Source organism: Aethalodelphis obliquidens, unplaced genomic scaffold, assembly GCF_003676395.1.
Source record: "Aethalodelphis obliquidens isolate GAN/ISIS:26980383/991018 unplaced genomic scaffold, ASM367639v1 scaffold20, whole genome shotgun sequence".
NCBI classification, from domain to species: Eukaryota; Metazoa; Chordata; class Mammalia; order Artiodactyla; family Delphinidae; genus Aethalodelphis; species Aethalodelphis obliquidens.
This window is the reverse complement of record NW_020837964.1, coordinates 19,431,990-19,457,955: the sequence shown is the minus strand read 5'-3', so window position 1 is coordinate 19,457,955 and position 25,966 is coordinate 19,431,990. Positions and strand designations below refer to the sequence as shown.

The 25,966-nt window shown below is 36.7% G+C and overlaps 1 protein-coding gene across 1 annotated transcript in view; it reads right to left on the bottom strand.

Moving 5' to 3' along the window:
* TERB1 (telomere repeat binding bouquet formation protein 1) overlaps nt 1-14,044 on the bottom strand; it is a 36,396-nt gene extending 22,352 nt beyond the window's left edge. The window contains exons 1-10 of the mRNA XM_027119925.1: nt 13,936-14,044; nt 13,618-13,746; nt 11,782-11,913; nt 10,588-10,648; nt 10,378-10,493; nt 10,152-10,274; nt 5,586-5,738; nt 4,030-4,161; nt 2,387-2,512; nt 1,097-1,254 (exon numbers count right to left, since the gene is read on the bottom strand). Coding sequence (XP_026975726.1) covers nt 1,097-1,254; nt 2,387-2,512; nt 4,030-4,161; nt 5,586-5,738; nt 10,152-10,274; nt 10,378-10,493; nt 10,588-10,648; nt 11,782-11,913; nt 13,618-13,746; nt 13,936-14,044 — 1,239 coding nt within the window. The remainder of the gene's footprint in view (nt 1-1,096; nt 1,255-2,386; nt 2,513-4,029; nt 4,162-5,585; nt 5,739-10,151; nt 10,275-10,377; nt 10,494-10,587; nt 10,649-11,781; nt 11,914-13,617; nt 13,747-13,935) is intronic.
* Between the last annotated feature and the right edge of the window lie 11,922 nt (nt 14,045-25,966).

Here is a 25,966-nt window from a genome sequence, read left to right as displayed (position 1 = left end):
ATAAAAGACTAGTTAAATCAAATATGGTAATCTATGATATTGAATACTACTCAGTCATTTAAAAGAATAAAATTACTATACTAAATTAGATACTGTGTTTTTATTTTTTTAAATGCATGCACATACAAAGACACAAAGCATACATACATAGTAAAAATATGGAAATGGGGTTTCCTTGGCGGCTCAGTGGTTAAGAATCTGCCTGCCAATGCAGGGTACATGGGTTTGAGCCCTGGTCTGGAAGATCCCACATGCTGTGGAGCAACTGGGCCTGTGAGCCACAACTACAGAGCCTGCACTCTAGAGCCCGCGAGCCACAATTATTGAGGCAGCATGCCACAACTACTGAAGCCCGCATGCCTAGAGCCTGTGCTCGGCAACAAGAGAAGCCACTGCAATGAGAAGCCCACACATGGCAACAAAGAGTAGTCCCCGCTCGCCTCAACTAAAGAAACCCTGGGGGCAGCAACGAAGACCCAACGCAGCCAAAAATAAATAAATTAATTATTTTTTTAAAATATGGAAATGTGTGTATGTGTATATATACATACATAAACGTGTATATATACAGTTGACCCTTGAACAACATGGGGCAGTTGAAAATCCACATATAACTTTACAGTCAGCCCTTCATATCCACAGTTCCACATCCATTGAATCAACCAAACTGAGAGCCTGAGACTGTGTAGTGCTGTAGTACATATTCATTGAAAAAAATCCATGTATGAGTGGATTCAAGCAGTTCAAACACCTGTTCAAGGGTCAACTGTATGTGTGTGTATACATATACACACACATACAGAGAGAGAGAGATTATTACTTCTCCATTCTTTCTCCTTCTTGAACGCTTATTATACAAATGATAGATCTCTTGGCTCTATCTTCCATGTCTCTTATTTTTTCAGTCATCATTTCCACTTTTTAAAAATATTTTTTCTGTGTTCAAGGATGATTCCTCAAGTATTACTAATGAATTTTAAATTTAAAACCATTAAAATAAAAAGTAACTTGGCAAGAAAAATATTTTACCCTCCAATCTGTATTATTAAAAAATATTTGAAAAAAGTTCTACATTCTTTGAAACAAAGAAGCCAACCTCATTTCCTTCTCTTTCAAGCTGTTCTATTCTGTGTAGAATTTCCTTCGCTTTCTTCCAGTAATCTTCAAGATTCTTCTCTTTCATATTTATGTCCTTTAATTGTTCTTCATTTTCATCAAAAGAATATTCTCCTAGACTTAGAGATAACTTCTCAGCTTTATAATATGGGAAAAAATAGGAGTTTATCCATTACTAGAAATGTTATTTTAACACTTTTAATAAAGACAAACTCATACCCCATACCCCCTTCTCTAAATTTTGCACATCCAAACCATCTTAACTGCCTAAGTGGTACTGAAAATAAGTGGAAAGCAAGTGCTTGGCAGAGGCTGAGGACACAAAGAGTCATAAATTAGATTTTACTCTTCAGAATTATAGAGAAAAGAAAATAGCAAGAAAACATGTTATGCTAGGCATACAAACACCCTCAGGTTTATGGCTACTGGTTTTAGTTTTTTTTTTTTAACACAGTTTCCATAAAGTGGTTCCTTCCTATATTCTTTTAAATTCTCTTTTTACATATTGTGGCAGCAGTTTTCTCCCAAAAGACCAAAATCCTTTTCATGGCCACTTTCTCTATGCTTCAGCCATCAATTCCTTCAATGCACCAGGCTCCCTCCTCTCACAGGACATTTGTGCCTCACTGTTGCGTATGCCTGAGACACTGGACCATAACAAACTCCCTTCTTTTCACCTAATTAACTCTCTACATTCAGATTTCAGATGAAGAATCACTTCCTCCCAAAGCCTTTTCTGCTCCAAGTCTAGGTCACAGTCCCTGTTACAGGTTAAGATCTGTGCTCCATCCATTCTTAACCTGTACGTTAATTTATAATAACACATTCATTTTTGGGATTATTCAATTACTACCTATTTCTGTAGTTACACTAACCTCTGTAAACACATAGACTATTGTTTCTTATCACTGTATCCCTAATGCCTAGCACAGTGCCTGGCAAATAAGAGACACTCAAACATTTTTTAAATAAATAAATTAAGGTATTTTATGTTATGATTTAATCATAAGTCACTTGTAGCCCTCAAATTTAAGTCCTACAGCTAAATCTGTCCACACTGCATTAAATAAGTGAATTATCTATACTGTTGTTCTCTTCCATATAAGTTTTTTACACGCTGTAGTACTCTAGTTGTCACGTCAAAATTATATAATCTGCTTTTCAAATGTAAGAAGAGCTTGGGAGCTAAAGGGGCTTGGTTCATCAAAGCAGATATAATTCTCTTGCATAAAGTTTGGTTAGTATTTTTTTAAAGTAATAGTAAACTTACTAATTTTTTTGCAGTTGTGAAGCACAAAAGTGGCAGCTTTGTTTAGTTCCTCGTCCTGAGATTCAGTTAAGACTTGTATCATGAGTGGAAGCCCATTGCTTTTAAAAAGGTCATACTGATTTTCCTCTGGAAAACACATCAAAGATTAAAGCAGAAGATAGTTACTTTATTTATTTATTTATTTATTTATTTATTGGCCACACTGCGCGGCTTGCAGGATCTTAGTTCCCTGACCAGAGATTGAATCCCGGCCCCGGCAGTGGAAGTGCAGAGTCCTAGCCGCTGGACCACCAGGGAATTCCCAATAGTTATTTTATCTTAAACTATATGCATGAGGTCATAATTCTTCCTTGTGATAATTATGAACATAGTTCAAATTTTAAGATACAGAAAAACAAAGTTTAAAGGTATTTTCAATTTAGAAAATAATCTACTTATATAAGATACCTAAGTCTCATAAGTGATAATCTCTTAAACACAGTGATAAACACAGCCACAGAGCAGTGTCACACATCATAAGAGTAAAGAAACTGCCCTCACTTGGTTTAAAAAAAGGTTTTGTTGTCAATTATACCTCAATAAAAAAATAAAAATTAAATTAAAATTTTAAAGGTATAGTGAATCCTAAATTATACAGAGGTGAAGAGAAAGTATAGAGAAATAAACGAATGGAGAGAATGGAAAATGAGGGAAGAGAGAGCAGAAGAAGCAAGAGAGAATAAAAAGAGGGAAGTGGAAAAGTGGGAGGAGGAGAGAGAGGAGATTGGAGGAAGGGAGAAAGGAGAGAGGAAAGTGAAAAGTGTTGGGGGACTTCCCTGGTGGCGCAGTGGTTAAGATCCGCCTGCCAATACATGGGACACGGGTTCAAGCCCTGGTCTGGGGAGATCACACATGCCACGGAGCAACTAAGCCCGTGCACCACAACTACTGAAGCCCGCATGCCTAGAGCCCGTGCTCTCCAACAGAGAAGCCACCGCAACAGAGAAGCCACCACAACAAGAGAAGCTACTGCAATGAGAAGCCCATGCACCACAACGAAGAGTAGCCCCCTCTTGCTGCAACTAGAGAAACCCCACATACAGCAATAAAGACCCAATGCAAAAATAAAATAAATAAATTTATTTTAAAAAAAAGTGAAGAGGGTTGGAAAGGAGGAAAGTGGAAAGAGGAAGAATGGCAGGAAAGTGGAGAGAAGGAGAAAACGGAAGGGGAAGAGAAAAAAGAGAGAGAGGAGAGAATGATAAGTAGAGAAAGAAAGAACTTTCTAAGGTTTTCAACAAGGAAAAACAGGATCGTATCTGTGCAGCAGTGTGAAGAGTGGATTGAAAAATGGAGATAGAAGGAAGAGGACACAGGGAGGAATCTATTGTAATAACATTGGTGAAAGATGTTGAGGGGCTGAGGGCTTAAATGGGGAAAATAGCACTGGAATTGAGCAGAAGGGAATAAGGAGGGGGTAAACAGAAGTAGAGCCACAGGTCTTAGGGACTGACTGAATACCACGGCTGAAGAAGGATGAGGAGCAAAATGACTGGTTTGGGGATTAGGAGAAAGGCAATACTTTTAAGCTGGGTGGGTGGGAAGGAATAGTGTATTTCCACTCCACCGTTTTAACTAACACACAAAATAAATCCAATACTTACTACAATCCTCTGTACAATGACCAACAGTAAGTATGATACTAAATTTTTCTCCTGAATCCAGACTTTCATGAAGCAGTAATGCTAGAAGTTTTGAAACAATGTGGTACTTGGATAGTACTACCCCAAAAGTAGCTAAAACAGGAAAAAAAGAACAAGTACAAACTTAAAACGTATAGCTATACATATAGTATTTTCCAGATATTACATTATACTATTTTTCAGATCTTATCCTGGGAGAATGACATTATGTAACTACATAATATCTAAAATTCACATCTCATATAACATCTAATATATATGTATATATATGTGTGACTATAAACAAATTCATTGTAATAAAATGGTGGCTTATATAGCCCTCATTAATTCCTCTTCCCATACTAAAGACATTATACTAAAGCAAGTTTTTTGAAGAATGCTTTCTTCTAAGTTGTCCTGCATAATGTTGTGAATATGAAGTAATAATACTACCTTCCTAAAAGCTACTTACTCTCACCTTACATTCCTCCTCTTATCTAGATTGACAGTAAAGACCTTCCTATGAAATCGATTCCTGCCTGTCATTGAAATACACTATTAACTGGCCACGGTTCTACTGACGTTAATGATGCAGTGGAGCATACCTGAAGCTATACTGAGATGTGAAAAATTCAAGAAGTCCACCAATTTAAGCTACACTTCTCACGGTTTTGTTCTTCGTGTGTATGTGTGGTGTTTTTTTTTTTCTTTTGTAACAGAGTTCAGAGTCTAACTACTGACAGCAACAAAAAGGTTGTGAATTCCTCAGCAGACTACATCTTAATAATTTTTGTATCTCTAGAGCTCACATAGAGCCCAGCACATAGCAGGCCCTAAATAACTGATTTTTTAAAAAATGATCTATTTTTTTCAGTTATTTGTGAATGTCGAGAGTTACAGAGATTTATAGACTATCATTCCTCAGTATCTGTACATGTGAGAAGCAGCCATGAGTTCAAGTGTGGTTCTGTTACTCACTGGTTACAGTAGGGTAAGTCTATCTCACACTTATCAGATAGAGGCATACCTTAATTCTTTATCTCACTTTTTAAAATCTATAAATTGGGCTTTCCATTCCCTATGTCTCCAAAATGTCCCTTGATTTCTCATCTAAAATTTTTTTTTTATCACAAGTTGCCAATAGCACTTTATTTTTTCTTTTCAACATCCTGTTCTGCGGCTTCCTTGGCCCTTTTTGCCCGGATGCCAAAGAGCCGGGCATTGGCACGGGCCATGTGGAGTAAACTTTTTCATTTAATGCAGCTTTTTAAGTGAAACAAAGGTTTAGGACTGACAGACTCTTATCTTGATTCTATCATCAAACCTGAACTCAGAAGACCTAGATTTGAATTCTTAGGGAAGTCATAACCTCCATGAGAAAATAAGGAGTTGGATTAGATAATTTCTAAGTTTCTCTCCCACTTATGAGAAACTGGAAGTCCAATCCATGTTAGCGTTCAATCTATCATTTTAACATTCACCATGCTGAATTGAAGCAAAATGCAATTGCAGAAAAATTACTAAGTGTTTTCACTCACGATTATCAGCAATACATGCATCCACTGTCTTTGTCACCACCACTGCAAGCTTAGCACTGGAAAGAGTCTTGTGTGAATCAGATTCCAACTGCACAAGAACTTGAGACAATATATCCAGTCCACCCACAGATATAAAGTATTTCTGCACGTATGCTTAAGGAATAAAGTAGCAGAACTATTATACTTCAAACAAGTATATGGTTTCATTAAATTAATTTGCACTAAATATAACATTAACTTGACTTTTTAAAATACTTACTAAAAATCCCCAAATGAAAAATCCAATCTTTACCTGTGCATATACATAATCACAAGATTGATTTTATTTACTTACATAAGAAACTCACTTTGACATAGTACAACTACATGTATAGTACAGTACTTCTTTCTTGTATGTTAGATATCTTGTTTCATTTAGCAAGAACTGGTATATTTTGCAAGAATGACATTAAATTCAAGTCCTTCAAGAGCTATAAAGAATAGATTCATTCATTTAGCTTGGTATTACAATTAGCAGGCTGACTACTTTCTGAATTCCAACATAACTCATTCCTCAAATCTGAATCAACAAAGGGCAGAGAAAATTAACTGTTTCAAAAAAACCACATATTTCATCCATCTTATTTAAGCCTAATTCTTTTACTTCTTGGAGCATAAAAGTATAACATATTGTTGAGAGTCATAACAACTATTCCAAGCAAAGATTGGATGACAGATACATTTTTAAAAAGCATTTAGTCTTTTGTTCCCCTGTAGGAAATGATTCTGATGGCAAAGTACCCCACAGGTCTGTGAATTCAACAGCCCCTATCCCAGCAATGGGCATATATCAAATGGATATATGGACTAGTGATTATAATTCTGTCACAAACCTTCTTCCCAGTCTACCCTAGTACCACAAATTGAGCCAGGATGATTTAAACACAAAAATTACTTTTTGTATTGTTCAATAAAACACAAAAATCTTAATCTAAAAAAATCATGTTCAAAAATTTCTACATCAGAACAGAACTGTTAGGAAATGTTATTTAAGGATAAGCAAACATTTTCAATATTATGGAGACTCCAAAATAGGCTTCTTTACTACAAAGTATTTTCATTAAAAAAATCTTTAAAAAAGGAAGTATCTTAAAATTCTTAGATGAAATTGGGCACTATGTTACCACAAAGATTTTCATTTATAGTCTATGTAATGAAAATTCAGGCTTATAAGCAGAAGAACATCCTAGTCTACACCTGTACACTGAATATTTCAAATTACCTCTAATCTATTTCATGTCAGTTTGCTGAGAGTAATAAGGTCCTATAAGTAGGACACAGCAGTGTTACTCATCTAAGTTGGTACTTAAAGAAAGAGGAAATGTCAAAGCATCATGGAAATAGATTTCAATTTTTGAAATTATAGAGATATGTTCCTTTGCATGTGAAACATGACTATTTGCTTTAAACATCTGAATATAGATACACACCAGGAACATGTGAGAAGGTTCTAGTTGTTCCACATCCTCATCACTATTTAATATCACTAGCCTTTCTACTTTTAGCCATGCTAGTGGGTGTATAGGGCTATCTCCTTGGGGTTTTCCTGGGTACAAGTTCTTTATCAGATGTACATTTCACAAATATTTTCTCCCACTCTATGGCTTGCCTTTTCACCTTAACAGGATCTTTTGAAGAGTAAAAGATTTTAATTTCAGTGCAGTCCGATTTATAATCTTTTCTTTAGTGGCTCATGCTTTTTGTGTCCTAAGAAATCTGTCTACTCCCAAATTATAAAGATATGTTTTTGTCTAGATGTTTTATAGTTTTAGTTCTTACATTAAGGTGTAGGGATCATTTCAAGTTAATTTGTGTATACTGTGTAAGGTAAGGGTTGAGCTTCATATTTCACAGATAGATAAGTACTTTTTCCAGCACCATTTGTTTCTACCTTTTCCAACACAGAGTTACTGTGGCACCTTTATAGAAAATCAACATTCGTAGAAAATCAATCATATATATATGTCTATTTCTAGGTTCTCTACTTTTTCCATTGATCTATGTCTACACTTACACCAATGCTACACTCTTGATTACTGTATAGTAAGTATTGAAATCAGGTAATATAAACCCTACAATTTTGTCCTTTTTCAAAATAATTTTGACTATCCTAGCCCCTTTGCATTTCCATGTAAATTTTAGAATCAGCTTGTCAATTTCTGCAGAAAAGCCCGTTGAGATTTTGATGGGGAGTGCCAAGAATCTAGAGGTGAATTTGAGAAGTGACAGTATAACAATATTGAATCTTACAATCCATGAATATGATATCTCTCCCATTAATTTAAAGTTCTATCTCAGCAATGTTTTATAGTTTTCAGCATATAGATATAGCAGATGAAATCATTAAATGTACCCCTAAGTATTTTGTTTTTTTAATATTATTGTAAATGGCAGTTACTTTAAGTTCCCAAGTGTTGCTAGTATTTCTGTATATGACCTTGTATCCTGCAACCTTGCTAAAATCGCTTATTAGCTCTGTAGCTTTTTGTAGATTCTTTGGACAATCATGTCATCTATGAATAAATACTATATTTTCTTCTTCCTTTTCAATCTCTATGCCTTTTATTTCATTTTTGTGCCTTACTGCACTGACTTGGATGTCCAGTCAAATAATGAGAGTGGCCATCCTTGTCTTTTTTACAATCTTAGGGGGAAAGCATTAAGTCTTTCACCATTTAAGTATGTTAGCTGTAGTACTTTGTAGAAGCCCTTCATCACATTGAGGAAGTTCCCTTCTATTCCTGGCTTACCAAAATCTTTTGTCATGAATGTATGTTGAATTATGTGAAAAGCTTTTCCTGCACCTTTGGAGATCATATAGTTTTTCTTTTCTAGTCTATGTATATTGTGAATTTCCTAATGTTAAACCAATCTTGCATGTCTAAAGTGAATGCCACTTGGTCAGAATATATTATCCTTTCTATATATTGCTGGATTGATTTGTTAATATTTTGTTATGGATGTTTGCATCTATGATCATAAAGGATATTGGGCTACAGTTTTCTTGTAATGTCTTTTTCAAGATTTAGTGTGGAAATAATGCTGCCCTTAAAAGTTTGTTGGGAAGTGTTTCTTCTACTTGTATTTCCTGGAATAATTTATGTAGAATTTTTTTTCCTTAAATGTTTGGTAGAATGCACCAGTGAAGCCTTTTTTCTTTTCTTTTATTTATTTTTGGCTGCGTTTGGTCTTTGTTGCTGCGTGCAGGCTTTCTCTAGTTGTGGCGAGTTGGGGCTACTCTTCATTGCAGTGCACGGGTTTCTCATTGTGGTGGCTTCTCTTGTTGTGGAGCACAAGTTCTAGGCACGTGGGCTTCAGTAGTTGTGGCATGTGGGCTCATAGTTGTGGCTTGCAGGCTCATAGTTGTGGCTCGTGGGCTCTAGAGCACAGGCTTCAGCAGTTGTGGCGCACAGGCTTCGTTGCTCTGAAGCATGTGGGATCCTCCCGGACCAGGCCTCAAACCCATGTCCCCTGCACTGGTAGGCGGATTCTTAACCACTGTGCCACCAGGGAAGCCCCAGTGAAGCCTTTATGACCTGGAATTTCCTGTGTTAAGGTTTTAAACTACAAATTCAATTTCACTATTAGATATAGGAATATTCAGGTTATCTATTTCTTCTTGAGTGAGCTTTTGTAGTTTGTGTCTTTCAAAGAATTTGTCCAGTTCATTTAAGTTATCAAATTTAATGGCATAAGGTTGTTTCTACTATTCCTTTGTTATCCTGTTAATATCTGTTAAGATATAGAGATGTCATCTCTCATCTCTTATAATTTGGGCCTTCTATTTCGTGGTTAGTCTGGGTAAAGGATCCATTTTAGTGATCTTTTCAAAGAACTAGCTTTTGGTTTAATTGATTACTCTGTTCTTTTTCTATTTCATTGATTGCTAATCTTCTCTTTGTTATTTCCTTTGTTATGCTTACTTTGAGTTTAACTTGCTCTGATTTCTAGTTTCTTAGGTGGAAACTAATATAATTGATTTGAGACCTTCCTTCTTTCCTATGCAAGCCTTATTGCTATAAATTTCCATCTAAACACCGATTTTGCAGCATCCCACTGTTTAATTTTGTGTTTTCATTACCATTAAGTTAAAAACATTTCTAATTTCCTTTATGATTTGTGATTCATAGGTTTGTATTTTTATTTTGATGTGGGTTTTTTTAGTACTGTGTTGCTTAATTTCTAGATATTAGGGACTTTTCTAGATGTTTTACTTTTATTAATTTCTAATTTAATTCTATGTGGTCAGAGAACACTCTCTGTGGGTTTTTACAGTTTTGCTGTGTAGGTGTTTTGTTTTGTGAGGATATATGGGAAGACTCAAAACTATGCTGCCACCACCATCTTCCCATATCTTCTTAACAACATCTATTTTTAAGATTTTCTATGTATAAGATTTTAACTTATACAATAGTATAAATGGATCCAAAATGACACAACTTACTGGAATTCATTAATTCAATAGGTTTTTGTTATGCTTTAAAATATGTTTTTTAAAGTATAACCTAGAGAATAATGAATACTTACTGTTATTTGCAAGAGTGAGTCCAATAAATGAGCAAATAGGGCGAATTATCTCAGGTTTCGTGCAATTTATTAGCCAGTCATTAGCATGTGGAAAAAGTGAAGAGCAAAGCATTTGATTTTCATCTGAAAGGAGAAAAAGGCAATCATATTTTAATATACTTGGAAAATATCAGTTTTTTATTTGTTTTTATCTTTATTTTTATATGTAAATATTTGAGATAATTACCATTTTGAGGATTGTTGACACAGACACACAGAGTACTACACACTGAAGACCACAACTGATAACTCTGGAAAACATTTTCATCTGACAAATTCAACTCATATTTTGAAAGGACTGTCCTATTAGGTTAAATAGAAAAGGAAGTAATTAATACAAATGTGTTAAGGTCTTAAGAAATCAATAATTAATAACAAGAAATGTATATTTACTTACTTGAACAACTGTGATAGAACTGAAATACAACCTGTTTCTCTCACAAGCGTCTGTCCAGTCCCTTAAAAAAATAGCCATATATTACATGAATATGACTTCTGTTTAGAAAATAATTTTGTAGAAATGGAGAACAACATTTAAGTAGTATTTTTTTAAGTAGCTTTTTTTTTTTTTTGCGGTACGCGGGCCTCTCACTGTTGTGGCCTCTCCCATTGCAGAGCAACAGGCTCCGGACGCGCAGGCCCAGCGGCCATGGCTCACGGGCCCAGCCGCTCCGCGGCATGTGGGATCTTCCCGGACCGGGGTACGAACCCGTGTCCCCTGCATCGGCAGGCGGACTCTCAACCACTGCACCACCAGGGAAGCCCAGTAGTATTTTTAATAAATAACTTTCAGTCACTTTAAAGTATTATAAAGTACAATAGAGAATTACAGTAGGTAAAAATCTGTAATCAAGATTATTACGGAAAATACATTACTTACGTTTAGAGAATGATAGTATTCAAATTTCCTCTAAAAATTGCAAAACACTTATTTTGCATGGTTCTGTGTTACAATACCAAAATATGTTCCAAAATAGAAAAAAAATTAATTCAAAACATAAAAATAGAAAAAATAAAATCTAGACGCATTTAAAATGCATATAATATTTCTAACAATTTGAAGATTTAAATAAGCAATGTTAATAAAATAACCTTAGCCTGGGCAATAGGTATACAGGAACACTCTATACACTACCCTTGCAACTTTTCTGTAAATCTAAGATTGTTCCAAAATAAAAACTAAAACAACAACAACAAAAACAAAGTAAAACTTTCGCCAAGAGATACATGAAATTTAACACCATTGCTGACTGATAAAATGACCTTAAATACAATGATAATTAAATGGCCAATTCAGTGGAAAATCAACCAAACTAATTCATTAAACGCTCCCCTTTTGCTTTTAAAGCTGTTTCTTTTCAATGTTAATTAAATAATGCAAATCACTTTAGTATTTTTTAAAATACTAAATTAATAAATATCAAACAATTAAATGCATGCTATTAATTCTCTTTTCTTTAAAGCTGTAGTTCTCAGAAGTTAGTAAGATTAAAAAAGGTACTGACATAAAGACTAGAATAAAAGGACTAATAATGACTGTTCCAATTTATTATTTTAAAAATATTTCCATAACATAAGAGAATGTACTTACTATTATTTGAAACTAGAACCAAAATAACATAGACAGACATTCTTTTCAAATTTGTGTTTGAATCATTGTTAGATAAGAACCAAGTTAAGTCTTCAAACAATTCTGAAGTGCACAAAGTCTGCTGACAGTAAACTGAAATATGAAAATATAATTTTAATTTCTATGTATTAGCACAGACAAGTTTTAAAATATGCTGAACAAAATATAAAATTGCCATATGGACAATTCTCAACCAATTCTCATTCCACTGACATTTATTAGTCATAAAACAAATTCTGACAAACTTATGTGCTTACTCAATTAACAGACCAAAGAAGCAATATTTTAATCAGAAGTAGTTGACTAGGTTCTAAACATGTATTGCAATCTCACAGAATTTCCAATAAAAGCCTAACTGAACAAAAATTTAAAATAAAACATGACCAAAAAATTGACGATAAGTAACAAAACATAGCCAAAGAAAAATTTAAGAAAATTCAGAAACCTGCTTTAGAAAAGAAGGACAAATGATACTTGTGGTATTTTTAAAGACTTTTCTAGATATAAAAATATCTTTCCCAAAGACAAAAATGATACCTACACGACAGGAGAGGCTTTTTGGTGATAATCATGCAATAAGCAGAACTTTTAAAAAATAATTTGAACACATATATCCAGTGTCTAGAATAGCTTTTAGACACTCTCAAAGGCAAAGGCAATGTCTTATTTATCCCCAATGCCTAGCACACAGCTTGGTTCTCAACAAGTGGTGAAGAAATATTTAACGGTTGAAAATATAAGAATATAAAGTTATTTGACAAACTAATAGTTTAGATTTAACCTCATTTCAGGTATGCTACAGAAACATGTTTTTGTTGGCCATACAGAAAGCATATTTATCCACATGAAAGATAGCTGTAAGTTATCTTCATATTTTGATTCAAGTACCTGGATATATAGATAATGAACAGAATAGAAAAACTAGAAATAGACTCATTAAGTGATAATGGTAGCATCTCAAATCAAAGTGAAAAAGATCTACTTTAATAAGAAGTGTTGGGATAGCTGGATTGCCATATTAAAAAAAAGATAAAACTGGAACCTTCACCACATCATATCCCAGGAAAATTCAAAAAGAATAAAACATGTATAACTAAAAAATAAAATCATACAAGTACCAAAAGAAAACATGGGTGGATTCCCCTGTAATCTGGGAGTATGGAAAATTTTCTTATGATTCAAAATCCAAAAGCAAAAAAGAGAAAGAATGATGAATTTTTATTTTTATAAAAATAAAAAACATTCATATGGCAAAAAAAAAGCATAGTAAAAGACAAAGTAAAAAAAATGTTTCCAACTAATGGCAAGAAAAATTGTGAAAGATTTTGAAATGGATGATAACAATTACTGAATGTCCTGTCTAGCACACCCTTCTAGATTATTTGTCTTTTACTGTCTTTGGGCTATTTTATAACTCTGTAAATTGTAGAAAACTGATATTAATGCAAGTTATTCTTGTCCACAGAAATGCAAAACATTTCGACTGGTAGAACATAATTGATTTTTAACCTGCAGACACTGACCAGTTATGTGCCTATTCCTAAATTTCAGCTTTCCCAAATGCCTATAGTATTGTTTTTTGCCATTACTTTTGAAACAGTTGTAACATTTCACTCGTTCCCTCATTAGTTAATAAGATAAATAAAATCTTTGGTATGCATTAATTTAAATAAAATACCTGGAAAAAACTATCCAGACATGTAAAAAAGGAATTGAATTCTAAAATTATTTTTTAGTAGTTTGTTGAAGTATAACACAATGATTAAAGGATAGTGAAATAAAGTTTTCTTATTTTACCATTTTGTTCTGCAACAGCTCCTAATGTATATAATGCTGCTTCTTTTACCATACTATGTTCACTTGACTTTGCAAGATCTTTTACAAACATCAAACCACCAATTTCCCGAAAATAAAGACCTGCATTACCTGTAGAGTGTGCAGACAAAACAAAGAAGAATATTTATTGTAATTATTATTTTAAGGACAATAAATCACATGAACCCAGTAACATAATATGTAAAATAACTGAGTAGAAGAGAAAGAACTATGCATATTTCATATATCACAATACTAAACAACTAGAATCACAAATAAAAATTCACTATCATGTCTTACTGTTTTGTTGGCAAATTGAATGAATAGTGACCAGAGCTTCCTTTTGCGAAAAAGCATTGTCCATTTGATACTTCAGACACTCCAATAATAAGTTCAGGTCAGTCTTCATTCCTAAAGAACAAAAATTTCATTATTTTAAACCAAACATTTCCTTTCAAAATTTAACCATTTAAATTTCACACTCTAAATACATATCTTTGTATTTGCTTTTTAAATAACATGCATTACTTTTTAAAATCTAATAAGCAGGGGCTTCCCTGGTGGCGCAGTGGTTGAGAATCTGCCTGCCATTGCAGGGGACACGGGTTCGAGCCCTAGTCTGGGAAGATCCCACATGCCGCGGAGCAACTAGGCCCATGAGACACAACTACTGAGCCTGAGCGTATGGAGCTTGTGCTCCGCAACAAGAGAGGCCGCGACAGTGAGAGGCCCGTGCACCGCAATGAAGAGCGGCCCACGCTCACTGAAACTAGAGAAAGCCCACGCACAGAAACGAAGACCCAACACAGCAAAAAACAAATAAATAAATAAAATTTTTAAAAAATCTAATAAGCAATAAAGATATGTAAAAGAAAGATGTTCCTTAGATAATATAACTTGAAATGAACTTCTTATAATTATTTGATTTTCCCTTTGCATGAAATATATGAAAAGAAAATCCAAATATTATTCTCTTTAATTAAAGCCACATTGGTTTAAATATCTGCTATTTAGAATGAACTGAATGAAAATGAAAATACACTATATTAGGGGCTTCCCTGGTGGCACAGTGGTTAGGAATCCGCCTGCCAATGCAGGGGACACGGGTTCAATCCCTGGCTCAGGAAGATCCCACATGCCACGAAGCAACGAAGCCCGTGCACCACAACTACTGAGCCTGCTCTCCAGAGCCCGTGAGCCACAACTCCTGAAGCCTGGGCGCCTAGAGCCCATGCTCTGCAACAAGAGAAGCCACCACAATGAGAAGCCCACGCACTGCAATGAAAAGTAGCCCCGACTCCCCACAGCTAGAGAAAGCCCGCGCACAGCAACAAAGACCCAATGCAGCCAAAAATAAATACAATGGGGGCTTCCCTGGTGGCGCAGTGGTTGGGAGTCCGCCTGCCGATGCAGGGGACACGGGTTCGTGCCCCGAACCGAGAGGATCCCACATGCCGCGGAGCGGCTGGGCCCGTGAGCCATGGCCACGGGCCCTGTGCGTACGGAGCCTGTGCTCCGCAACAGGAGAGGCCACAACAGTGAGAGGCCCGCGTACAGCAAAAAAAAAAAAATAATAATCAGCAAGATGCCCTTTACTCTTTAAAAAAAAATAATAATAAAATAAATAAATACAATAAATAAATTTTTAAAATACCTTTAAAATAAAAGTAGTGTTTTCTGAAGTGAAGATAAGCCACAAATGGAGAAAATACTTGTAAAGCACATATCTGATAAAAATATATCCAGAAAACATACAGACCTTTCAAAACTCAACGAGAGCAATAAAACAATGAGCAAAAGATTTGAACAGACAAAAAAGATACACAGATAGCAAATGAGCACATGAAAAGCTGCTCAACATCATTAATCATTAGGAAAATGCAAATTAAAACCGTAAGGAGACATTATTACATGCCCACTAGAATGACTAAAATTTAAAAGACTGACCACAACATATTTTGACAAGGATACAAAGGAACTATAACTCTCATATACTGCTGGTGGACACATAAAATAGTACAACCACTTTGAAAGTTTAGCAGTTTCATAAATTGTTAAACATACACCTAAAATTTGATGCAGTCATTCTACTCCTAAGTACTTACTCAAAATAAAAGGAGATATATGTACATACAAAGACTTGTACACAAATGTTCATGGTGACATTATATGTAATAACCAAAAATTGTAAACAACTGAAATGTCCATCAGCAGATGAATGGATAAAGAAGTGGAATACTTCTTATAGTATTCAATGGAATACTATTTAGCGATAAAAAGGAACTAAGTATTCATACATACAACCACATGGATAAATCTCAAAATACTTATGCTGAGTGAAATAAACTACACACAAAGAAGAGTATACGATAGTATACTGTACAATTCCACATACTGAAAAAACACAAACTAGTCTACAGTAATGGAAGGCACATCAGTGGTTGCTTGGGGAAAGGAGGTCCAGGAAGGCATAGAAGGGAGGTATTACAAAGGGACATGAGGCTATGTTCACTATACTGATTATGCTGATGTTTACACAATGCTGGGTATATACACATGTTAAAATTTATCAAAATACAAAGTTTAAATATTTATTTACGGGCTTCCCTGGTGGCACAGTGGTTGGGGGTCCGTCTGCCGATGCGGGGGACGTGGGTTTGTGCCCCGGTCCAGGAGGATCCCGCGTGCCGCGGAGCACCTGGGCCCGTGGGCCGTGGCCGCTGGGCCTGAGCGTCCGGAGCCTGTGCTCCGCAGCGGGAGAGGCTGCAGCGGTGAGAGGCCCACGTACCGCAAAAAAAACAAAAAAACAAAAAAAAACATATTTATTTACAACTAAAAGGAAACAACAGACAATCATTTCCCTATAAAATTCTTTACAATAGCCTTTAAACAATTTCTTGTCTTGGTTTTAAGGATTTAAATAAAATTGTACATAGACTTTGACATAATGCTTGAATTAATATTTAAAGTTTTCAAAGATATAGGATGAAAGGAGGAAAAAAATATAGAGAAGAACACTAAAAAAAAACAACTAAGATCTATTGTGAATCAATTAGTCTTCCTCTTGACAGAAATTCAACTGGCAATTTGGTTCAATGAAATAATTCATGACTCAATTTGTTAGTAAAATATCATAGTACAAAGGTTATCACTGAGTTGTCTTGGAGTAACAGCAAACTTTTATTGATCATGTTCTACATTAATAGAAACCATAAGAAGGTTAGTGTGACTGTACAGATATCAATAAGCCATTCATCATCAATAACAAGCCAAAGAGGATTTTTGATGGGGCATGGTGATTTTCAATTCTAGGCACAGAAACTTTTTATGTACTTTTCTTAATTCCTTCTGTACTTCTTTTTCATACTTTAATATTTCCTATCATAATCCCTCCCTTCCCAGACAAAGCACCTACTGATAACTACAACTGGGTTTTTATCTTCTCCAGGCTATGCAAGCTAGCTCCTTCAATAACTCCTGAAGAAAATAAACAAGCAAACAAAAACTGAAGTGTTTACAATACCAAAACCACAAGCAATAAAAGCAAATTCAATAAATTGGACTTAAAACTGAAAATTTCTGAGCTTCAAAAGGTATCAAGAATGTAAAAAGACAACGCACAGACTGAAAGAAAATATTTGCAAATCAGATATATCCAATAAGGAAGGGGCTTGTGTTCAGAATACATAAGGAACTCCTAAAACTCAACAGTAAAAGACAACCCAATTAAAAAGCATGCAAAGGATTTAAATAGACATTTCTCCAAAGAACATATACAAATGGTCAATAAGTATATGAAAAGATGCTCAATATCATTAGTTCTTAGGGAAGTACAAACTAAAGCCACAATTAGATACCACTTCACAACCACTAGGATGGCTATAATCAAAAATAGTCTAACATTCTGACCAAAGATTTGGAGAAATTGGAACCCTTATACATTGCTGTGGGAATGTAAAATGGTACAGCTGCTTTGGTAAACAGTCTAGCAGTTCCTCAAAAGGTTAAACATAAATTTACCATAGATTCAGCAATTCCACTCCTGGGTATATACCCAAAAGAAATGAAAACATATGTCTACCCCAAAACTTATACATGGATATTCATAGCAGCGCTATTCATAATAGCCAAACAGTGGAGACCCAAATGTCCATCAACTCTTGAATGGATAAATAAAATATGATATATCCATTCAATGGAATCATTCCACAAAAAAGAGGAATGAAGATACTGAGACAACATGGATGATCCTTGAAAACATTATGCTAAGTGAAAGAAGCTAGTCAAAAAGGCCCACATATTATATGATTCCATTTATATAAAATGTCCTGAATAGGCAAATTTAGAGACATAGAACAGCTTAGTGGTTGTCTAGGGTTAACAGGGGTGTGTGTGGGGGGTGTGTGACTGCTAAAGGGTACAGGTTTCTTTGAGGGTGATGAAAATGTTCTAAAATTGATTGTGGTGATGGTTGTACAACACTGTGAATATATGGAAACAAGTGAACTGTATATTTTAAATGCGTAAATTACGTGGTATGTCAATTACATCTTAATAAATTTGTAGGTATATGTATATATTTTTTTAATTACTGGTATGCTCTGCAGTTGACCTAATGACTGAAGTGGCCCCAATCACAGTTCTTTTGGGTGATTGATATGGATGCTGGGAAAGACACAGTCTCTCTCCTTTGCAAGTCGCAAACTGTATGTAAATTTGGCTATTCACTTCCAAGGCCAAATCTGGACCCTTGTCATTCATTAGTCAGAACAGCTCTACCACTGATATTTTCAACTCCATTATTTCATTTTCTGAATATTACTCCTAATTCTTTCAACTGGCTTACTTCCTTATTCTTATATTTACTCCTTGACCCCTATGATCTCTACTTCCTTTACTCATGTTCTCAGAGACTTGGTTTCATTTCCTTCCCTCTTCATCCCAGATCCCATGATTCATCACCTCAACCATTATCTTGCTAGGATTCCTTGGACCCCTTCTCCTTCTACCAAACATGTTTTATAATCCTAATTGTGACTCAAAACAGTTTCTTTTCTCTGTTCTTTCAGCTCAAATTTAGGCATTGCTAAAAGGAAAAAAAAATTAAGCAGTTATGCCATTGCAGATATTTGGTATGCATTCCAGGTTACACCCCCCAACTCTACTCAGCAACCCCACATGGTCAGCTCCATCTCCAATTCCCTTCTGTTGATTCTCCCATTTTCCTCAATGGCTACTCCAAATCTTCAGCTCTCTTCAAACCTCATCTCTTTCTCTTCCACTTCATGTTTTAATTTCAGGCCTCCCAGAAGTAGACCATGAAACAAAAATTTGAGTGCAAGTACTTTTTTGAAAAGGTGAAACAGAAAGGGAAGGTAGACACAAGCAACCCCACCAGGAAACTCTGGGAGCTAGGGTAGAGCCATGTGTCTCAGAGTCATCCCAGTGAAAGTGTGAAGAGTATTTATCTATCAGCTCCCGTCAGTTGTTTAGGGCTGATTCCAGAGAATAAGCCGTTAATTATTTGTCATCTCTGTCTCGGCCTTGCTCTCTGGGCAAAGCAGGTTATAAATGCTATAATAAACTCTCAGTCAAAAAGACACAGATGTTAGGCCTTCACAGAATTCCCAGAACACTTTCCACAACACAGAATTCCTACAAAAATATCTGCAGCCACACCCATTCTTACCTCTTCCTCTACAATATCACACCAGGACCCAGCTCCCATCCTGTTCATGGTTAACACATTCACCTGTGTTTTGGGATCCTGCAATGACTACAACTACAGTTGGCCCATGAACAACACGGGGATTAAGGGCACCGACCCTCCACTCAGTTGAAAACCCACATATAATTTGTAATCCGCCCTCCATATTTGTGGTTCCACATCCTCATATTCAACCAACCTCAGATCATGTAGTATTATCAAAAAAAATCTGAATATAAGTGGACCCACACAGTTCAAACCCATGTTGTTCAAGGTTCAACTGTACTATAGTTTTTTTCTTGCCCAGAATGATTTCCCTCTTCCTTCTTGTGGTTCCTTCGGAGAACATTTCCTCACAACTCTGAGTTTCCCAGTTGTATGAACTGATACGTTTCCTTTTTCTTCTTGAACTAGTTTGAGTTGTATTTCTCTCGCATACAACTCAAAAGGCACTATTACAGGCCTATGACCTTCTTTAAAATATATTCATATAACAAATCTTTATTGAATGTCTACTATGCATCCACTCTGTATCAGATAGGGATTCTGATTCCAAGGAACTCACAATCTGGTGATAGAGACAGAAGAGGATGTAAGTAATTCCCATAGTGTGATAAATGATCTGAGAGGAGCATCTCCAGCAATTATCCCGTCTTTCCAGTTTCTTCAATTTCTCCCTCTCCATAATCCCCACTCCCTCTTCACATATTCTCTTATCTCTATACCTCTTATAAGACTCCTTAACATTACATCCTCCCTCTAGTTAATGCCATATATCTTCAGACAAGCTTTTAAGAAGAGTAAGCTATTCATACTGTCTCCAGACTATTTCCCACCCAGACCTCAATATACTGCAATCTGGCTGAAATCTATTAAATTTACTATTAATAAAACAAAAGACCTCCTAAATGAAAAATCCAGTGGATACTTCAGTCTTCATCTGTGATACTTAACACTGAGGCTCTTGGGTAATCTTTCTCAAAGCATTCTCCTAAGGCTGATTTCCAAAATACCACATTCCTGACCTTTCTGAAATGTTTTTCTCTGTCTTTTTTTGAGGGTCCTCTTCCTCAGTCAAACCCTGATGTGATGGGGTCCATTAGGGAATACTATTCCCCATCCTTTTCTATTTTAATATTTCCTCTCTGGTTAACCTCCTTTATGCCCATGAATTAAATTTCCATTTTTCTGAGGACAGCTCTGAAATTTGATGGTGGTCCTCTCAGGTTTCCACTGTTCTTATATATACCTCCATTAAATCAGCTATCATATGATATTCTAATTATCAACATGCCATCTCCCATTAGAATGTCAGTTTCCTGAAGTCAGTGTGACAGGCACAGAGTAGATGCTTAATAAATATTCATGTAAATTGCTGAATAATTCTTTTATTTCCTGGAGCCTGTCAGATAATCTGCAGTATATCCCACAAATACACTATAAAACAAATTCCAGATATATGATCCATAAATTTCTCACCTTGTATTTTCTTTGTGTCCTCACTTTCCATGCTTGTCTGCATTCTTTTACCTATATTTCATCTATAAGATAAAGGTATTTTCTCAATTTAAATCAATTTTGAGAATTCCAGAATTATATATGCAAAGGGGTAGGAAAAGAATAGTTTTCTCAAACCAGAAGAGCAAAGATTGAATCTGAAACTTATTAGGTGTGTGGTATTAGGTATGCTTAAGTTCTCTAAGGCTCAGTTTCCTCATCTGTAAAATATAAATTTCCAACTTCATAGAGTTGTTACAAGAATTAAATTTGAAAACATACATAAATGCACCTCGCACTCAAGTACTACAGGCATTCAACACATTTTATTAAACAAACACAGGAATGATTGGTTGACTGAATCTAGTTGCTCCACTTCTGGTTCTCCTTCCTTATTTTCTTTTCTGTAAATTTTTATCCCATGATTTCAGATTGGGCACTCCTCCATGAACCAGAGGTTTAAAACACAAATATGCACACACTCTTTAGATGTGCATTTCTCTTCACAAGCTTAGCTTAATATTAAAATTTTTTCTAACAACTCATGGTTATTTTTAAGCTTAAACCTCTGTTTATATTCATTAGATGAATTTTAAAAATAACTGGCAACCCTGATACGGCCTCTCACATTCTTTAAAATGCTAAACTGATTTTTTAGAAAAATACATCACAGTCCAATTAATTTCTTAGAGCTATAATTCAGGACTCACAAAACTCTAAAATTCTTATTTACTAAAGCACTGGGTGGTTAAAGAGAGATAGTTAATTATCCTTTCTTTCATTTTAACTCTCAAACTGAAAATTCCCAAACAAAAAATTTAATGATAAATATGAGAATCTTTTATAAAGTAATATACAAATATTTACTAGTTTTGTCATTTTTTTAACCTAAATATTCCATTTAAAAAGGAATGGGTAGGTACATCATAGTATATCCACAGGACAGGATATTGTTACAAGAATATTGACATTTACTTGAAATGTTTGACAGTATGGAAAAATGCTTATGATACAACGTAATCAAGGGCTTCCCTGGTGGCGCAGTGGTTGGGAGTCCACCTGCCGATGCGGGGGATGCGGGTTCGTGCCCCGGTCCGGGAGGATCCCACATTACGCGGAGCGGGTAGGTCCGTGAGCCATGGCCGCTGAGCCTGTGCGTCCGGAGCCTGTGCTCCGCAACGGGAGAGGCCACAACAGTGATAGGCCTGTGTACCGCCAAAAAAAAAAAAACAAACAACAACAAAAACAATGTAATCAAAAGAGCAAGACTCAAAATTTTATCTACAGTATGACCCCAATTATGTAGAGGCAAACATAAAATAAAACTTGATGGAAAAGAGCAACGTATTAACACTTGTTGTCTTTAGCTGGTGGTGTTTTATTTCACTGTTTTTCATTTTTCACGAGTTTTATAATAGAAGCTTCTAATGTTCAGCAAGCCCAATGATAGACCAGGCTCTATAAACCCCTATAAACCTTATAAATACTATCTTTTTAGTCTTTACAATAACCCTACAAGGGAGCTGTAAGGATAAAGATAGATGAGGAGAAAGTAAACAATTTGCTCAAGTTCAAACAGCTAGTAAGTGCCAGAGCTAGAATGGGAACCAAGAAAATCTGAGGCAAGGGCTACACTCTTATCTTGTTATACTGCCTCCTACATATAATTTGGAGACATATTATAAACAAACATACTATATGTCTGTTTCATTTATACTATATATAAATGAAAATTTACAGGAAAATTTACATCCTTTTTTAAAGGCTGCATTATCTTTGAGCAAATGGGTTAGGATTTGGAAAAAGACTAGATTAAAAAACAGCCTGTTAAAAAAAAAAGACGTACCACACATGGAGGTTTTTGCTTTGTGAGGGAGTTTAAGGACTATCTCCTTAATTTTAATTAGTCAATCTATTCTGCTTTTTAATATAATTTTCATATTTAAAGAGGGATATGTTTTAAATTGAAGCTGACAACACAAACTACCTTCTGTTCCCCTTTGCCTGTCTTTCTTATATTGTTTTCTAATAAATGGTTACTTTGCACAGTAAAATAAGATAAAGTTTGCCAAATATCTAGTAGCATTAATACAAGTCATCTATTTACCTGCTACATGCTTAAAAACATCCACAGCAAAGGACAAGTTATGACTTCTAAGGGAGGGATAACTATAAAATTATATTTAAAAGTATAAAATATAGTATAATCCCAAGAACAAATCATCTGCCCAATAAAACATATTATTAAGTATTTTCAGTAACTTAGTGAATAGATGCAGACTGCCATGAACAAGATTTCAAAATTATTTACTGTATTCTTACAGGGGGAAAAAGGGATTTTTTTTCCCGGTAACAGGAAGAAACTATCCTACTTACAGTTTGCGCTCAATCAATTCCCCAAAACACTACTGTTAAATTCAAATTTAAGCAAGAAAATGAGCTGAACATTCCTCTTTTACGTGGCCTAGAAAATGTTAACATGAAAAGCTTTTTGAAATCTAAATAGCACCCTCAAAATATCTGAAAGATAAATGACATCTTTCTGTGCATAAGGCTGGCAGGGCTGAAAATCCCACCATATCTGCCACCACTAAGTTGTTGACAGTGGATCCCCAGCTTGGGCTCATACCAAGTGGAAACTTTCCCCTAAAGTAGGAGAGGCAAGGGAGAAACGGCCAAGATGCAAGTAATGTAACGTAAACTTTCTGTTACAATAGTTTAGACTGAGAAAAAACAGTCGATCAGGTCCAGAAACAGGCTGAGGGTACCAGGAGCCATTTCACTACAACATCAACACTCCCGGCCTCAGGAGACTGGAGCAGCCGTTCCGCATTCATCCTCATCACCTCATCCCAGTTTCCACAGGTAACCGATAGACATCTTTCCCAGGAGAGAAGACTAACTCCACCCTGTTTCGTCCATTTGCGCTCATTAACACCACGACCTGGCTCACCTAAAGAGCTGGAGGAACTCCTTTTGAAGAGCACAGGTGGTCCCTCGGGCCCTTCCCTCCTAGGCCAGGGTTCTCCAACTCCTGCAGGGACGTGGCCGCTCGTTAGCGACCCGAGGCCGGCTCCACCACGGGCGATTCACCGGCAGGCCAGCGGGTGGGTCTGAATGTCCGTCCCGTTAACGTGCCCTCCCCCTCAGGTGATGCGGAACACAGGTTCCCACCCCCCGATCTGAGAAACAACTGCCCCAGCAGCGCCCACCCACTTCATACATCAGAACCACCTAGGGAGGAGTCCGAGAATTCTGGAGTACAATCGGCCAGGCTCTAGCCGCCTAAGTGGTACGTGACAATTCTCTTTTTCCCTGTGCGGGCCTCAGCCAGGGTCAACCGCCTCCTCAGAAAGGCCTCATCGCCCCATCCCCTCATGTGGGTCGGTTAAGAAGGTTAGAGCGGGGCGTTCTGCAGCCCAGACCTTCCACAGGAGGCCACGGGCGGGTTCCGAGGCGGGGCTGAGGCAGGACCCAAACGCGCAGGGAGTGGAGGCCGTGGCCTTTACCCTTAAGTCGCAGCGCCCTGGGATTCGCCCTTTCTCCCTCGCCGCCCGCCTCGCACGACGCCCGACCCGGTTTCCCGCCGAGAATACTCGGCGCACTTCGGTGGGGCGGGACTTCCGGTCGCACCGCCCCCACGCCGAGTCTCTCGCCGGCCACTGCTCACCCACATTCCAAAAGGCAGCGGATAGCAAGTGTGCGCCTGTTTAAGTAGTGGAAAGTCGCAATATGAAGGGGAAATCCTCTAATCTCACTGCTCCCTGTGTAAAGGGCTTTCTTTGCTCAAAGGGGCATTCGCCCGAAGGAGTTAGAACGGGCTCTGGGGTCGCTGAGGCCGGCATCGTGGCCTCGGGTAGGTGTGCGCAGGCGTGGGGAGGAGGCCGTCTGAACCCCAAGCACTGCCATCATTAATCTTTTACAACCTTCCCTCCTCTTTGTATCCTGTTCTTGTTTTCTGATAAAACTATACATATGAAACATGTCTTTTTAAAATTGTATTTAAAAATAATTTTTTTAAATTTATTTTTATTTTTGGCCATGTGCGGGCTCTCTCTAGTGTGGCTACACTTCGTTGCGGTGCGTGGGCTTCTCACTGCAGTGGCTTCGCTTGTTGCAGAGTGCGGGTTCTAGGCGCACAGGCTTCAGAAGTTGTGGCACATGGGCTCAGTAGTTGTGGCTTGCGGGCTCTAGAGCGCAGGCTCAGTAGCTTGTGGCACACGGGCTTAGTTGCTCTGCAGCATGTGGGATCTTTCTGGACCAGGGCTCGAACCTGTGTCCCCTTCATTGGCAGGTGGATTCTTAACCACTGTGCCACCAGGGAAAGCCCCTTTTATTTTTTTTTAACATCTTTATTGGAGTATAATTGCTTTACAATGTTGTGTTAGTTGCTGCTGTAAAACAAAGTGAATCAGCTATATGTATAAACATATCCCCATATCCCCTCCCTCTTGCATCTCCCTCCCACCCTCCCTATCCTATCCCTTTAGGTGCACACAAAGCACCAGCTGATCTCCCTGTGCTATGCAGCTGCTTCCCACTAGCTAGCTATTTTACATTTGGTAGTGTATATATGTCTATGTCACTCTCACTTCCTCCCAGCTTACCCTTCCCCCTCCCTGTGTCCTCAAGTCCATGCTCTACATCTGCATTTTTATTCTCTACATCTGCATCTTTATTCCTGTCCTGCCCCTAGGTTCTTCAGAACCTTTTTTTTTAAGGTTCCGTATTTATGTGTTAGCATACAGTATTTGTTTCTCTTTCTGACTTACTTTACTCTGTATGACAGTCTCTAGGTCTATCCACCTCACTACAAATAACAATTTCATTTCTTTTTACGGCTGAGTAATATTCCATTTTATATATGTGCCATATCTTCTTTATCCATTCATCTGTTGATGGACACTGGTTGCGTCCATGTCCTGGGGGAAGCCCCTTTTAAATTGTATTTAACAAACAGTGACGGTATTAAGATGTCCACAGCTAAAATCTGCACATGCCTTAAATTCATTAAGATTATAAGAAAAAATATTTTAAGCTATTTCTAATGTAACACAAGAACTTTTTTTAAAATTTTTTAATTTATTTTTGGCTGCATTGGCTCTTCATTGCTGTCTGTGGGCTTTT